The 17,987-nt window shown below is 41.7% G+C and overlaps 1 protein-coding gene across 2 annotated transcripts; it reads right to left on the minus strand.

Moving 5' to 3' along the window:
• Positions 1–2,387: 2,387 nt before the first annotated feature.
• LOC115579968 (uncharacterized) lies at positions 2,388–6,398 on the minus strand. 2 transcript variants are annotated; one of them, XM_030413747.1, is made up of 5 exons: positions 6,187–6,199; positions 5,934–6,093; positions 5,725–5,849; positions 5,475–5,601; positions 4,696–4,709 (listed from the first exon to the last, which is right to left on the minus strand). In XM_030413747.1, coding segments are annotated over exons 2-5 (324 nt in total). In that variant the 5' UTR covers positions 6,004–6,093; positions 6,187–6,199; the 3' UTR covers positions 4,696–4,707. The 2 variants fall into 2 exon arrangements, with proteins under 2 accessions (XP_030269606.1, XP_030269607.1); XM_030413746.1 differs by lacking the exon at positions 5,934–6,093 and having other exon boundaries at positions 2,388–5,601; positions 6,187–6,398.
• Positions 6,399–17,987: the final 11,589 nt, after the last annotated feature.

Genomic DNA, 17,987 nt, shown 5'->3' on the forward strand with positions numbered 1-17,987 from the left:
CAGATCTGGGCAGGCACTAGAGGAGCCTACTTCTAGAGCCACCAAAGCGGCAGCAGAATCTGAGCAAATAACATTGTTATGAGGCTTATTTTGCTCTATCCACTCCAAAGCTTTTAAAATTGCCAACAGTTCAGCTGAAAATACAGATAAATTGTCCGATAAGCGAATGCTAGATTTAAGATTCTCATCTGCAACGAAAATCCCAGCCCCAGTTTTTCCCGAGACGGGATCCTTTGATCCATCAGTAAAAGTTTTCATGAATCCTTCAAACTGATGCAGGATCATTCTCACATCTCTACACTGACTATTTCTCCTTTCTTCGAGGAGAGAAAGCAAAACCTCAGGTTCAGGAAGAAACCAAGGCGGAACAAGAGACCACACATGCCCAGCCATTCTCTGACATTCTACTCCAAAATCGCCCGCCAACTGTTTTATAAAATGTAAAAAATTTAGCTTCTTTCCATTACCCGTAAACTCCCAGGAACTTTCTAGCAGACACCCTGAGGCAGAACTATAACTTGAGCAACTCAGCTTAGCCCAGTAATGGAGCCCTAGCTTTTTCCTCCTGATTTCCAGTGGTAATTCTCTCATTTCAATGAGTAGAGCAGGAATAGGAGTTGTCCTAAAGGCACCATTACAGACTCTCAAGGCCTTAGCCTGAACCCGGTCCAGTTTACATATCATAGATTTGGCAGCTGAACCAAAAACCACACAACCATAATCCAGAATAGATCTAATCATAGCGCGATAGATCATAGTTAGAGTATCTCGATCAGCACCCCAGTCACTCCCAGCCAGACATCGAAGGATATTAATCACCTTTTCACACTTGCATACAATTTTTTCTATATGGCTTTTCCATGTTAGTCTTTCATCCATCCATAAACCGAGAAACTTAAACTCTTGAACTCTTTCCACTGGACAGTCATACAACAAAATATTCAAGGCAGGAATTTTCCTTTTAGAGGATGAAATTCTAAAGCCCCAATCATTAGCCCACTGAACAACCTGATCCAGAGCCTTTTGCATCTGATAAAAAAGAACATGCAAATTCCTCCCCCTCTTCCAGACAGCCCCATCATCTGCAAATAGAGACTTCCCAAAATGATTAGGAACTCTTGAAAATATATCATTAATCATTATACTGAAGAGGACAGGACTAATAACTGATCCTTGCGGAGTTCCATTTATAATATTAACAGTCTCAGAGAGATCTCCCCCAATTTTAACTTGAATGGATCTATTATTAAGGAAATCCTTAATCCAATAAAACATCCTACCTTTAACACCTGCATCATGAAGCTTAATTAGTAACCCCTCCTTCCACATCATACGCCTTTTCAATATCTGAAAACACAGCAATTACCCCTTCTTTGTTAATCATGGCCTTTTTAACATCTTTGATCTAACACTGCAATGGAATCCATAGTATTTCTTCCAACTCTAAACCCATTCTGATAATTCACAAAAAAACCTTTAGTTTCAAGGAGATAAACCAACCTATTTGTTACCATCCTTTCCATTACTTTGCATAAAACAGCTGTTAAAGCTATAGGCCGATATGACGACCGACAAGAGGGGTCTTTCCCTGGTTTCAGAACAGGAACCACAACAGCATGTTTCCACACCTTAGGTAAAACACCTGCCTCCCACACATAATTAGACAAAGCCAGAACTTCCTCCAAAGCTACATCATCTAAATGTTTAAGCAATTCATAACTGATATTATCTTGGCCAGGAGTGGTCTTAGCCCCTGCTTGAACTGCTTGCTTAAGCTCCTTCAGAGAGAAGAATACATTAAAAAATTCCTTTTCTGAAGATACAACATTTAACTTCCACCCTTCAGTTCTCAAGATTTCTTCCCTCCTCAGCAAACCATAATCCCCTAAAGACTTGGAATTATGTACCTCTTGAAAAACTTTGACACACATATTTGCTTTTTCCATATTATTGACTGCTTCACTTCTTCCATCAGACAGGGCTGGCATTAGTGACCTCACCATTTTCCCTGACATTTTATGAATCCTTGACCAGACCTGCCCAACAGGGGTATCTGGTCCCAAGGTCCCACAGAAATCTCTCCAACACTGCATCTTTTATTATTTTCCTTGCCTTTGCCCTACAGCGTTTGAAATGTATACTGTTTCTCTGAGTAGGGTTACTGCACAAAAGCTTAAAAGCTTGTTTTCTCTCTTTCACCGCCTTATCACAATCACTATTCCACCATGGAACAATAACTCGATCCTTTGGGACCCCCCTACATGGTATTGTCCTTAAAGCCACATCAAAAATCATTTTACTTAAGGAATCAATAAACTCATCAATAGAACCTTCACTATTGATTTCTCCTAAACTTTTCCCAATTTCTACCCCAAACTTACCCCATTCTGCCCAAAAAAAATCAAACCTTTTACCTAAATCCCCCTGGACCACTATTAAGGATCTTCCAAACTGACTTAGGACTGGAAAATGGTCACTGCCCATTTATTGCTTCCCCAGTACATCCCACTCACCTACTCGTGCTAGGGTTGGAGATGCAATAGTTAAATCAAGACAGGACATTTTATGAGTATTTATGTCAAATCGAGTTGGCCTGCTATCATTCATAACTACTAACCTACAGTTATCTAACAATTCTTCAACCACAGCACCATTCCCATCCCTTACCTGACTTCCCCACAAAGGGTTATGGGCGTTAAAATCACCTACCCAAATGAGAGGGGAAGAGATCTTATTTAGTAACTCCTCAAGTTCAGCCAAGCCTAAAGGTTTACAGGGATTATGAAAATTAACTAAGCTTAATTTGCCCTGATGACTCCACACTTCAACTATAAGACATTCAAGAGATAATTCATACTCGCAGACTTTATATTGGATCCCTGATTTGAAAAAAGTTGCACATCCACCCCCTGATTGATCAGACCTTTGCGCAGGCATATGTATCCTGGAACTACAAAATCAAGATGTGGTTTTAACCACGTCTCCTGAACACACAAAAAATCAGGCTTAACTTCAAAATCTGATTAATTTCTTAAATTCCTGTCCGTTAGCTATTAGACTTCTTGCATTCCACTGGAGGATGCAAAACATCATGAAAAGATTAAACATCATCTATATCCTCTATCAGGCCACCATCATCCGTGTCTTCCCCTTCCTCATCCCCCCTCTCAGACTGGCTGCTTGACTCCTGAACTGTTTGCTCCTGACTTACCCTCATATACTCATGCAGTGACTGAGGTGAGTAATCCTTTACTCCCAGAAATCTCACTGCAGCTTCAGACACAAACTTAATAACATCTGACCTTGATTTCTTTTCCCGAGCACCATAGATCACATCAACCATAAATGCCAGAGGGGCCTCCTTATTGATTACAATTTCTTGCCTAGAGAGAACCTGAGTAGGTTGCTGCCTGGACACCGCTGGACTGCTTACAGGCATTCTCACAACTGGGCCTGAGGCCTTTGACCTTTCCACTTTCTTTAATGCTTCTGCATAAGAGATTTTATGCTGGTCTCTGACCTCCTGAACTTGTCTCGCTTTTAGAAAGTGTCCACACTCTTTATTTGAAGCCAAATGGCTTCCTCCACAATTGCAACATTTAGAAGCTAATTGCTCACATTTCAGGATGTCATGATCTTCTCCACATTTAGCACAACGCCTGTTCCCCCTACAGGAAGCCGCCATATGACCAAATCTCTGGCACTTGAAACACCGCAAAGGAGGTCTTTGATAGGGCCTGACTTGGAAAGACAAACATCCAATAAAGACACGAGCTGGAAGAAGATTTCCATCAAAAGTTATCAACACAGGGGTATTTTTGGTTCCACCTTCCTTGGCCTTAAACCGCTTCACATCTGTTGCTTTTCCCCCTCTTATATTTTCCTTAATTTCCACCTCTGATATGTCAGCACACACTCCATAAATGACTCCTTTTAACTCATTTTTCTTTTCAGGAATGATCACTTCCACCTTTTTCCCTAATATTTTCCCAACTTTCATTGCTCTCCCTATTTGATCCATATTTCTGCACAACAGAAGCATTGCTCCATTAGGCAAGATCCGAGCATCCAACCCTTCCCCTACACACCTTAGAGATTCAGCAACTTTAAGAGGATTCATAGCTCTAAACCCTCCTCCCACCTGGTCTTTCAACTTGAAAATAACTCGAAATTCCTCTTCGGCTCTCACCATTTTCACCACCCTATCTTCCTCCTTCTTCGAGAGCGACCTCGTTTCCCTCTCTCCACTTTTTCCCAACCCTGCCTACTTCCTTCGTTCTCCTCCGTATCAACAGCCATACACCTACACAGACTCCCAGCACCACACAACCTCAAAAAAGAAACCAACTAAACCCTGGAACATCAGCCAGGAAGAAGCAGAGCAAAAGTACCGTATACCGGACCTGAACAGGCCGTCGGCCGGCCCCCCGCAACTACTCTCCCAGACCTAGTACCCGAGACACAAAACTCAGATATAGACACACATACTATACAAAACAAACAAACAAACAAACAAAAAGAAAGAAAGAAAGAAAGTATGCTGCTTCTGCAAACTCTCTGTGTGACACACTCTCTCAAACTCGTCTCTCTCCTCCGCTTCCGTGTTCTCCGATCTCCCGGACGGACCGTTTTTCTCCCCTGCATGCTGGGCGCCAAAGACAGGAATCCACCTGGACTCACCCAAGCAGCAGGGAAGCCTCCTCTCCCTTCTAAAAACCGGTAAGCATCCATATTATTAATCTTCATTTCATCACACAATGGGAATTCACATAAACTTTTATCACACACACATCTGTCCTCAAATATATCACATAATATCAAACTATGCACATTTCACACTCCCACACAATCTACATCCCCCCATAGATGGTACCGCCCGATGACCTCACTGATGATGTCATCCAGGTTATAAAAGCAGGAAGTAATGACCCTTTCCTCCTTTTGCCTCTGGACCACATGGTGAGTATGAAACAAAAGCAACAAAACAATGCATCTGTAAAAGTTACTTAATTGCACATACACTGAATTAAACCAAGTAAACTTATTTAACTTAACATTACTTGTCTGTGTTTGATTTATCCGGACATGTTGATGTAAATGATCTGTACTAAAATATATCCTGCAAACTCAAACCAAACCCGGGATAGGATGTGTCTGCATAATATTGAACAAAGATGGAGTGCCAGTACAGAGACCATGAATGACTTTAAGGTGCTTTACAAGGCTGTTTGGTCTACCATGGTCACTTTTGCAAAGAAAGCACTTCATTTATTTGATCTCAATGGATACTAACGCACCATTCTTGTTTACAACTCTGCAACTCTAGGAGTTTCCTTTGTTTCCCTAACATCAATGTTGTAAATGGTTGTTTGCAGAAAAGTGAAAAAGTTGGTCAGGGAAGAACTGTATGACGTACCAAAGGCATAATGGGCCTTAAAGTTCGTCAAGGGCTCCCACTGAACTTGTTGCCTTACATGGAAGTGCATGCTTGTCAATCACAATGAAGAAGACGTGAATGCTGCTTCTTGTGGGTCCCTGGGCAAGAAGGTAGGGCTGACTGCTTTGCGTGATGTCTAGATGCTGCTGTACACTGGTTCCAGCCTACAACAACAATCAACAGCAGTATTTAGTGACCAATCTCTGACAATAGATCAGATCACCTCACTGTGCATGAAATGTAGTTTATTTATAGTATAGTATATTTTAAACAACTTTTTAACATACCTTTAGGAATTTGAGGTTATCGACAGCGTGAGATGCAGACATCTTTCCTGGACTCTTTCGTCCTTGCGCAGATGGTGGTAGCAGATGTAGCAGCAGCAAGATAGCAGACATGTCACTGTCCCAGCCTACAGACCAACAAGCATAAAAATATATTCAACTGGCACAATTACTCATAACCAACAATGGCGGTTAAAAACAATCAGTCATACCATTCTCAACTTCGGCAGCTGACTCAGCATTGCACATTAACACCAAGAGCTGTGTCGGGTACCAGTCCATGGCTTTCCTTTACAACTTTTGCTTTGAAATTGGTTGGGCCACCTCTCCAAGATTTCAGACTCCAAACTGGAGTCTGAAATCTTGTTCTATCTATAATGCAAAAATGCAGTACATAGAAAGGAGTGACTGACACTGCATGCTGCATGAAATGTTTCCGTGATTCAATGAATGAAGATGTCTTACCAGTCCTGGTGTGTCCAAAAAACGCGGGAAGACTGAGAAGACATCTGCTGCTTTCTTTTCATCGTTGACCATTGTACGACGGTAAGTGAAGGTAGCCTTCATCTTCTCACGGATAGTGTCTTCATCAGCAGAGTGTCTCAAAACAGCAATAGCTGTTTCCACATCCTCATCTGATAATACTGTGTCAGCGGTGAAGGGAGTGGATTGTTGATGGCCTGGCCCACCAACTTAAGAAAAAACACAATTTTATTAACTCCTTCCTACAAATTCCATCAATATCATATGTAACTGATAAGTAAACATACTTTTGCGAGATTTGCTAACTGAGACACTTCTTTCCTCTGCAGTTTTTCTTTGAATGGTCTTCAACCGCCATGCAAGGTATCCGGAACCGCTCTCTGGATTTTAGTAATGTTCCTATGTAAAAAAAATAATACAAAAATACATGCAGACTGACTATGCCATCAACAATTTTGAGGGCAATTATGTGTTTAATGTTGCAAGGACCCTTTTACTTACATATCCATGTTGCGAATATGGGTCTTCCAGATATCGAAAAAAGGCAACTATCCCCTGTGCATACATCACTCTTACACTCTTAGGGGGAGATGTCCTAATGTATAAATTCAATGATAACCATCACTCTATTGGCATTGGATATCACAATTAAAAATAATCCAATACAATATTTCTTTATAGCCTACATGTATGATTCGTACCCATATGTTTCTGTCACGTTTGTTTATCTGTCTTCTGGTTGCATCTGTCAGACATTTGGTTTTTGCATACTCTTGCATGATGTGTTCACCGCCAGGCTTTGTTGTTAGGATTTTTTCAATCAACTTAAATTGAAATATAATATGAAGTCAGAAAATGTTAAACCATAACTAAGACTGCAAAACGATTACATAAAAACACACCACATCAAACTGAACAACAACATTCAGATTAGACTTAACAATGTCCACTACCCACCGCTTTTGCCTCATAGTGTATATGGCATGGCCTTTTAGGTTGACTTCCTTCGCCAACTGCTGCTTCTTCAGGTGGGTCACACATCGTAAAGTTCAGAATGATAGCATCATCAGATGCTGAGGATGATGATGATAGAGACGCACCTGTGCATAAAGGATATGAACAAACCAGAAGCATTAAATGTTATATTGTTTTATCCTGAGGATCTAACTAACCTTCTTTCATGAAGGCATCAAATGTTAGGTCAGACAGCCTAACATACTTCTGCTCCCCACCAAACAAAACAAGCATTTTATTGCAATTTGTTTAATTTCTGTGAACAACAAGGCATAGTTGATATACTTGAGTCATGATTAACAAATCCATCATACTGTAGGAACATGTCCTTTGTCTCATCTTTATATCACAGAGATGCGATCTTCATGTCTATGTAGGTTCCCCTCTGACCGACTTTCTGGGACACCATAATGGCCTGGCCCTCTCTTCCCCCATTCTTTCTTCACACTCCACTAGTGAAACAACAACATGTGCTGGGCAATAAACATTGCCAGCGAGAAGAAACTGTCTCCTGAGTTTATGAGGGGGGGGGGGGGGTCCACCAGACACCAAGGGTTATCACGGAAAGGGGGAAGACGACTATTTGTCACCTTAAGTTCTCCACTTCACTGACTTATATAGGCTCTGTGTTAACAAACTCTGGACATCCGAGACTCAGAAAGGTCTCCTTTACCCTCTGGATTTTGTCCTCTTTGACGGACTGTTTATAATTCACTGTGCAGTGGTCACTGGGAAAATCAAGGTCCCAATCTGTTATACCAGGCTTGTCATCAACAGATATCCTCCACATCTGGCATGAGCCATCAAAGTGCCACACGTGTGAATTATGACACTCAACCCAGCCAGAGTGGGAAGAGCCTTAATTTCTGTCTTAATGCTAAAAAGTACTAAAATGTAATCTCATCCTTTGCAGGACACAATATTCTTAATCAGCTGGATGAGAACCCAAACATACTTTTCCCCCCTGTTTTCTGAGTTCAAGGAAACTACAGTTAGTGATTTCAGATTTAATATCTGAAAGTGTGATGGAGCCACAGCTCCGCCTAGTGGTAAATCTGGGTATAGTTAAGAGGAGAGTTTCTGGAACAGACGGACTTTATATTTAGGGCCTGAGCAGGTCATCGACCTGTGAGGTCCCTTTTGTAATTGGAAGGACTAGTGTACCGCTTTAACTGCAATTTTGGAGGCCTGAACATACCCAAAAACTCACCAAATTTGGAATATACGTCACATCTAGTGAAAAATTTGATAATTTAATGCCGTTGGGCGAGGTCGTGACCTGCGGGCTCTGTAGCGCCCCCTAATGTTCTTCCCTGCCTTCCACATGCACGTAGACGAACGAAATTTGGTAAGCAGATTCATCGTGAGCAGACGCACAAAAAAGTCTGGGGGACCATACTGTCACTCCAACAGGAAGTCAGCCATTTTGATGTGTGGCGGCATTTTTGTCCAATTCATGCCTACTTTGAAAATTATCTTGTCCTAGAGCTTAAACACCACAGTCTTCAAATTAACTCAATTATTTTCTTCATGCCTTGAAGAACAAAAGTTATGGAAATCATTCAGCTGCGCCAAACTTTAGTGGGCGGGGCGGTGGAAACCATTTTTTCCTCACGCCGTTGGGCATCGAGGCGTTATAACTTCAACATACAATTTCCTGTCCACACAAAACTGCTCGTAACTGTAGAGGCCGTCTCCCCAAACAAATCTCAGCATCAATACTTAGTCTGCCATTTTGCTTTTGGCCGCCATTTTGAAATATTGCCAATCTTCGTACTTAAATTAGCTCCTCCTACAGATGTAACACCACCGATTTCAAAGTCACTCAGTAGCATCCTCTGACCTTAAAGATGAAAAGTTATGGAAATCTTTATCCTACGTCATACCTGCTGGTCACAGTGGAGCGGTCAATTCAAATCCTTCGCCGTAAAGCAACGTGTCCTCATAACTTCTTCATACAATGTCCTATCTCGGCCAAATCTCTCAGGAATGCAGAGGGAGTCGCCCTGATGAGATCTGTGTTGTCATGGGGCATGGCCGTGACCTGCGGGCTCTGTAGCGCCCCCTATTGTGATGCCCCGCCTCCTACTTGTACATAGAAGGACGAAAATTGGTACGCATATTCATCATGACCAGACGCACAAAAAACCCATTTGGATGCTTACTCTTAGTCCAACAGGAAGTCAGTTATTTTGATGTGTGGCGGCATTTTTGACAAATTCATGCCTACTTTGAAAATTATCTTGTCCTAGAGCTTAAACACCACAGTCTTCACATTAACTCAATTATCATCTTCATGCCTTGAAGGACAAAAGTTATGGAAATCATTCAGCTGTGTCAAACCTGGTGGGCGTGACGGCGGACGCCATTTTTCCCCTTTGCGGTCAAGCATCCAATCCTTATAACTTTCACATGCAATGCCCCATCTCCACAAAATCCTTCATAAATGTAGACAGTCTCGCCCAGAATACATCTAGACATTCATTCAAAGTCAGCCATTTTGAATTTGGTGGCCTTATGAAATATTGCCATGCATCATACTTTCACGTCTTCCTCCTGCAGACTGGACACCACATAGTCCGGTAGCATAATGAAATTACCGTTAAGGAGGTGATAAAAGCACCAAATTTTGCATGGTGTTTCCTTAGGGTCTATAGTGTTAATTTGGCCTAGGAGCCCTCAGAAAAAAAAAATCATATTAGCAGTATATCAATATCAATGAAATATGCTTAAAACACAGTGATTTTCAAGTTCCTGCACAAGATAAAGTGTTCAAATGAATCCCAAAGTTAACATTTTATAGTTTTATTTATGTGTATGAACTTTTACATTACTAAAGCTTCAATACATGACAAGTATTGAAAAAGTATAATCTTTATTGGCCCTGTAATTAATAATTATGAGTTGTTACAGGTGCATTTGCAAAGAGGTGAGCAGTATTGCCAGCCCATAGAGCCCCATTGTGAACCCGGAAATGTTGAGTACACCAAAGTTTTATATTAGAAATGTACAGTGCGGGTCCCCAGTATTAAGAAACTGCTGGTTGCTAACTTGTATATGTTGGGCAATTTGCATAATTAGCATTATTAGCATTAATTATCATTAGCCTATATGGGCAATATTTCAGCAACTGCTTGGCCGATTTGGACAATATTGGAGTGGTTTTGGGGGTTATTAAGGATGCTGAATCCATTTCTGACATTTTCAAAATTCAAAATGACAATTTAAACCAAAAGTGGCCATAATTAAACTCCCGGTGGACAGATTTTTATTAATTTTGAGTCGATTTTGAGGTTATTTATACGCTTAATACATTGGACCTGCATTTCAGAATCAATAGAGCACAACGTCACTGGTGTGAATGTTGAGACCAAATTTTTCTTTAAATTGCTTCAGTTCTGCTTGCGTTTTTTGGCTGCTCAATTTTGTGTGATTTTCACTGTGGTAACTGCATCAGGCAGAATACTGGCTGGATGGAAAGATGGACAAAACAGAGCTTTTTATATTTGGATCATATCATCTCAATGCAAGTAAGTTGATCAAATAGAAGCATATAACAGTGATTACAGTATGTATGTAGTGCATACATAAAGTCTGTGTAAAGCAAATTTAGCCATTTTCTTCAAAACACATTAAACAGGTCATAAATGTATTTCCTTAAATCATGTAAAAAGCCATTCAACCATTTAGAATTTAATTTTGGAGCTAGGCTCACAAACTGTGTTTCACGATTTCTGTGTTCAGGATTTAATGGGCAGGTCAGAAATCATGGCCGCATTACGGAACACGGACATGATTTGCACAAACTGCTGCGGAAGCCATATAAATACATTCAGCGCATTAGTTTTGGAGGTTTTTCCGCTCACTCTCGAGTCATAGCATCTCTTAGAATAGTTTGCAGCTAGCTAACCAGTCAACCAGTCAGGCTGACAACCCGGGCCAGCTCGGATATAACGTGCACGGGCTCAGGTCAGGTAGGGTCAGGCTTGAGTATTAGGCCAGATCTAAGCTCTAAGTGTAAGTGTGTGCTTATGTATGTTATAAATATTGTACATTTGGGCAACTAAAAGCATTTTGCTGAAGGTGCAAATCCTGAAAGTGATGTTAAATCGGGCATCCTGTCATGCCCATGTAATGTTAGCAAATGTTATTGCATTTAATCATGACATGATTTGGCCTCATTCCCTGAGCAGAGTCCATCTGACAGCACAGTGATAATCTACAGGTAATATTTTATGTGCACCAATATAGGGTTTTATGTTGGTGTGTAATGTAAAACATGGACTGTGAGGAACGAGGCTGAGCACTATCAGTGTCTGACTCTGGCTCGGATGGCTCAAACAGGTCGGGCTGGGTCCGTCCGATGATGCTGCTAGCTTCCATTGTTACTGTAGGTTAGGTCCTTGTACAGTACACGGAGGAGGATCCCCTCCCGCGCGTTGGCGTGGTTCCAGCGCCTCTAACCAGCGTTTCACATCAGGGAGAAGTGCTTGTTTTTCCATGATTTTCAGACCTAATTTTATATACTTGGCAATTGTTTTAATCTTTCAAATTTGGCTCAGTGGTCAATGACACATGTTTCTGTGGTATGACAAACTCATAACACAAATGTATTTCTGCTTTACACTGACCTTAATGTTACCACAGCTACCAAAAGAAGTTAGACTACTTTGCTTCATCACCCCAAACCTAATAGCTCACAAGTTCTGGCGAGCAAAAAGAGAGGGTGACTGGTTGCTGCAACAACAACATGCCTTGAAGAGATGCTGCCCTATTTCTTTGCCGCTGGTCATCACAACTACTCAAGATGGATCACATGGCATCTGCGCGACATGCAGCACCTTCCTGCTACTGCCAAGGATGACCTCCTCGCCGGAAGCCATGTGTGCTGCCACTCAGATGGTGCAACTGCAGTGAGTGGAGATATGTTTGGGGAGCAGACATGCATCAAGCAAGGGAAGGGAGTGAAAGGCATGTGGTGGTGGGGAACAAGAGAAGAGCTCTCTAACCTCTTTATCTACGAGCTTGGCCTGGTCCCTGCATCCCTCATCGGTAAGTATGGATGCCTCAGAAACAGTAACAAGTCTGTGATTGTTCAGCGTCTTGAAATCCTTGTTCCCAATCTCCACCCACCAGACGTTGTACTCGTTGATGCATCGCAGCTAATCTATCGCTTGGTGTGGCCATTGTAAGGCACTGTGGCTGATTTCGCAGCCAGAATAGGGCACAGGCTTGATCACTACATCACAGAAACATTTGTTAGCTTAGACCGGTATAAGCAAGTCTCTGCCAAAGACCACGAGAGGCAGGGGCTGGGGGGAGCTCAATAGAGTACAACTGTCACTGAAAACCCCCCTACCTAGCCGCAATAAAGTGATGAAGGACAAGACAATTGAGTGGAGGGTAGGCAAGCTCCTTTGCACACAACATAGAAGATCACATCAAGATGGTCAGACAGTATTGTCACTCATGACAAAGCAGCCAGGCGTGGTGCTAAAACTGTCCACATTCTCAGCGACAACACTGATGTGTTTGTGCTCATGGTCTGTTGGTGCTGGAGGGTGGGTATCACATGTCACCTGCAGATGGAGAGGTGGCTATGCATGCTCCCTAGGGTGTGACACCACCTTCTATCCCGTTGGCAAAGGGCAGGTGTCTGTGCTCAAGGCCATGAGAGTAGTACCTGGTGACCTGCGTCACTTCATTGGACAGGAGGGAGCTACTGATTTGCAAATCACAGAGACAGTGAGGGTTTTTTTTTCCTGGCTCTGTACAGCCGCAGGAAGTCTGCATCTCTGAATGTTGCCAGATATGACTTATACCGAAAGTGGATAAGACACTGCCTACAGAGCGCAATGTGCACCTCCATGGACGGCGTGCCCATCTACAGATGCTGCTTTGGAAACCAGCAGACCGCCCTGATCCACCAGCTGTGGACATCACCAACTTTGGATGGAACAAGAAGGAAGGTGAGAAGGAAGGAAATCATCATGCCTGTCCTGGATGCAAGCCCCCTGTACCAGCTACTGCTTCTGCAATGGCTATGACAATACATGCTGCACCCAGCTCACACACTCACAGCAAGAAGAGCAAGACGACAAAAATGTAGTCGAAGAAGAAGATGAAGACAGAGCTGATGATGATGTTGATGATGAATATATGGTTATATAGTGCAGAGCAGCAGAAGTACAAGGTGCTATTGCTTGATGAAAGTTTTCTAGTTTTCTGCTGTGATAATTTTGGGTATACTTGTGTTTTAAAATCTGTTCCAGGACTTGTGTGTTCTAACTGTAACTTGTATTATACTCCTTTCTCTGTATTATTTAGCCATAGTCATAGTTTGATATGGTACTTGCCCTTGTTACCTCCAATGTCACCTCAGAGTGTAATGTTATGTGAATTAAAATGTACATATTCTGCATCATTTGGATAATTGTGTTCATAAATATCCTGCAATTTATTTTTATTGATTCAGTGTCCTCTAAAACATCTAAATTGACTCAAAATTAATCAAAACTGGGAGTTGAAATATGGTTTTTGAATTTTGAAAATGTTGGATATTCCTGTCGGCATCAAATGTTGATACTTCATGGAGAGCACCGTGATCTATCACAGAGGAAGCACTTGTGAATATCCAGTCGTTGCATTTCATCATTACATCGGCTTTCCCCCTCCAGATTCAACAGCAGTGCATCTAGCTATGTACTGTCACACACAAATAGAATTTAATGTGATGTGATGCAGAACTAATGGCCAAACTATGAACTCAGTAGATGGCTAAATGAATAACCTAAAGTTGAATTAAAAAATAAAAGAGAAAACCCAAGATCTCTTAACATTTAAGCAATTTTTGCTGCCTTTTTTCTATAATTTCGCCTATATTATACAGGGCTTTTGAGGTTTTTTGGGGTCTAAGATGTCTTGGTACTCTATTTTACACTTATAATTTGGAAGATCTACTGGCCAGAGCACAAATTAACAAAAGGAAGCTTTTTTAGTGGTCTTAAATGGCCATTACCATGAAAGTTTTACTCAAGAGGAAAAAACAAAAAAACGTTTTTCTTGGATATTGTTTTGTGAGTGATTTGACACTAAATTTCAATATTTCAGCTGGGCTCCTAGGCTGAAATCATTCAGGAGGTCCTAAAGAAGCTTCATGTAAAATTTGGTGCTTTTATCACCTCAGTAACAGTAATATGTAATTTGTGCGCTAACCAACTGGACTAACAGACTTCACAGTCAGTAAGTATACTCTTCAGACCATGCCAAAGACATGCTAGGAAAATCTTTATCCTACGTCTTACCTGCTGGCAGTTGCGGAGCCCGCCATAACAATCCATTGTCATGACACATCAAGTCCTGATAACTCCTTCATACTATTTCCTAGCTCGGCCAAATCTCTCAGGAATCTAGAGGGAGTCGCCATGAATAGATCTGTGCATCAATGCTGTGTCATATCCATAGCGCCACCCACTGGAAACATGAGGCAAGTTTTATCTCAGTCAATTTGGGCGTCCTACATGCATGTACATGAATGAAATTTGGCATGCATGTGTGTTATGACAAGACGCACAAATGACTCATTTACACCCACACTCTCAGTCCAACAGGAAGTGGTCAATTTTGCTTAGAAGCACATGAATTTATGGTGTACGTGATGCAAGTCGCCACTAGATGGCATTGTTGTCCTTTAAGTCACAGGTATCCTATCTGAATAACCTCTGAATAATTCCATTCAATTCCAGTAAGTCAGCCGCATATTCATCAGATTTTATTGAAACTTCAAAAGGTGGCAGCACGCACTTCTTGGAATAAAAACTAGCAAACAAAGCAGAACTTAGAACAAAAGCTTGACACTGATAGACAGCCATAAATACATTTTTGAAAGAAGGCAAGTGAAGCATTATTCTACACTCATTTATGTGCAGTGATGACAAACATAGTCAGATGTACATGACATTTGCAGGTAGTTTTGTCTAAATTGCACATTACAACAGGGCATATTTGAAGTGTAATGGGTTGAGCCACATAATGGATAAGTCAGTGGTAGTAAGTCACAGCACACAATTTTCAAATAAGCCAATTTGCTAAGAATGCCATTTGCGTGTTGTGTCTGCCCTGTCACTGTGGCACACAACAAGATGTGTGTAGTTGTGACTCTGCCCAACTTTTCCGCGATGAACACAGTGGCTTCCCCTGCGATATGAAACAACTGAGTGAGTTCTTTGGGACAACAACACAAAACACAGTTGTGGTTAATAGTCATTATGTAAAGCCATCATGCTGTTTAGCATGCTTAACCTCTGCTAATGTTAATAAATTGCATTCAGCTTTTCAGCCTTTTCAGACATTCTTTAGTACCGACAGGAGGAACAGCCCACCAAATCATAGGAAAAACTGAAACGGAAGGTGTTGTGCGGGTAAGCCCCGACGGCGGCGTGCGTCGACAGCAGCACGCCCCGACATGCGCGGACTGCAAGGGCCCATTCATCACTGCTCGCGGTTTTAATTGTGCTTATAATCATGATCACCTATCTTCAACATATATTCTTGTACCAACAATTAAGCTAACCCTTTTCGAAATGTTTTTAAGCCATCAGTGCTGCTAAAAACGTATGTACTTGTGTGTGTGACTTGTTATAACCAATAACTTCCCTTTTTCCTATTAGACAATTTCTGTCATGTTCTTCTTTGGTTTGTTTTCATATAACAAATGTTGGTGTAAAGACCATGGTGGATTTCGGTGAGTAAGACAATCGCCATCTTAAATACTTTTAAACCTGGTTTAAAATGTTATAAGTTCGTAATATGACCTGTGACGAAACTGGAGGAAGTGACGCGCCAGTACGGCCTCAGTTCCGCCTTCAGCAAAACATTAAAAGAAGCGAACCCCACGTCGCTCGCTCTCTTCTCCTTTTTTTAGTAACCCGTACCTGCTTAATCTTTTCTGCCACGCGTGTAACTTATATTTTTCAAACCTAATCTCCGTACTTTGCTTTGTTTGCGGCTCCGGACTTTTTCTCCGGACATTTGAACTGCTTCAAGAGCCTAACCCAAACAACGCGTCGTTATTTTGAAAATAACTCCATTTTGAAACCGAAGCAAGAACGAGATTAATCCTCTTTTTATATTTCTTTATATTGTCAAGTATTGCAACTCAGTAAGCTAGAAGAAGCTATTTTTAGGGCCCGAGCAGGTAGACCTGCGAGGTCCCTATTGTAATTGGAAGGATAGAAATTTCTTCTCCAAGTTTGACTGCAGTTTTGGATGCCTGAACATACCCAAAAACTCACCAAATTTGGAATATACGTCACATCCGGCGAAAATTAAGATCCTGCATTGTCACTGGGTGTGGTCGTGACCTGCGGGCTCTGTGGCACCCCCTAATGTTCTTCCCTGCCTTCCACATGCACATAGACGAACGAAATACGGTACACAGATTCCTCATTACCAGACGCACAAAAAAGTCTGGGGGGCCCATACTGTCAGTCCAACAGGAAGTCACCATAAAAATCCTTCGTCATGAAGCATCGAGTCCTAATAACTTCTTCATACAATTTCCTATCTCGGCCAAATCTCTCAGGAATCTAGAGGGAGTCACCATGAATAGATCTGTGCATCAATACTGTGTCGTATCCATAGCGCCACCCATGACATGAAGTTCACTGCTTGTTTTCTCCCCATCATGACATGCTTGTAACAGGTGAGCGCGCAGTCCGACAACACCGCAGCCCGACACGCGCGGACTGCGAGTTCATCACTGCTTGTGGTTTTAATTGTTCTTGTATTTAGTAACTAAGACAGATCGTTCGGCCGGCGTTTCTTTCCACGATATTTTTATACAAGAAACCTTATCGATATATGTTCGGAGCTCCGTAATAACCAGCTCAAGAAAGAGACTGAACAGAACTCGTGATTATTATAAAGTCGGTGCAGTTAACTGCTCAAGAAGCCGTGAAGAAATCCACAGCCTAAAGAAGAAATAGCACCCGATCGTCTCCGGCCGCATCCAGCGCTCTCAAGAAAGAACACTGCTGGGCCAGGAGCTGTCCTCAGGTGAACCGAGACGGCATCGCTCTCCAGCGGCTCTGAAACCGCCGCTGCCTCCCTGCACGAAGCTGCTCCAGACAGTCCGGAGTCCGGGACCCCACTCTTCTTCAACCAAGTAGGCGAAACATTTCACACGAGTCACACTCGAATGAGATCAAAGTTGGTGTTTGTGGAAGCTTCGAATATATATAGACATATATCACAAATTCAAAGCCCTCGCCATATCGCCTCGATATAATAAACATTGATTCCGTAGTGGTAGATCATCGGTTACTTACACTAAAATCCACCATTGTTTAAAATCCATCTTGTCCTCATTTTATTTCATAATTCCACAATTTGTTAATGTTGTCACCCATTTGAATTATTACTTCACATCCTTTATTCTGCTTTTATTTAGTAAATAAACATATTTAACTGTATGTCGTTGTCTGTGCTCTTTTAATTTGAAGTGGGAAATCGATGGTATCGTGGAAAGAATTCATGACTTCAGAATAGGAGCAATTTGAAATTCAACAGATCAATTCGAGACTGATCTTTTGTGTTCAAGCCAAACTTGGACAGTTAATATTCTGGCTAGTTCCCTCCGAGCTAGTCGCACAGAGAATCATCGGAGGTGGTGCCCCTTCTAAAAGTATAATTAATTACCAGTAATTAATTATCCCTTTTATCAAAGTAGTGTCTCCTACAATGCCATCAGTTAACTTATGCAAAATACA

Source organism: Sparus aurata, chromosome 4 (genome assembly GCF_900880675.1).
Source record: "Sparus aurata chromosome 4, fSpaAur1.1, whole genome shotgun sequence".
NCBI classification, from domain to species: Eukaryota; Metazoa; Chordata; class Actinopteri; order Spariformes; family Sparidae; genus Sparus; species Sparus aurata.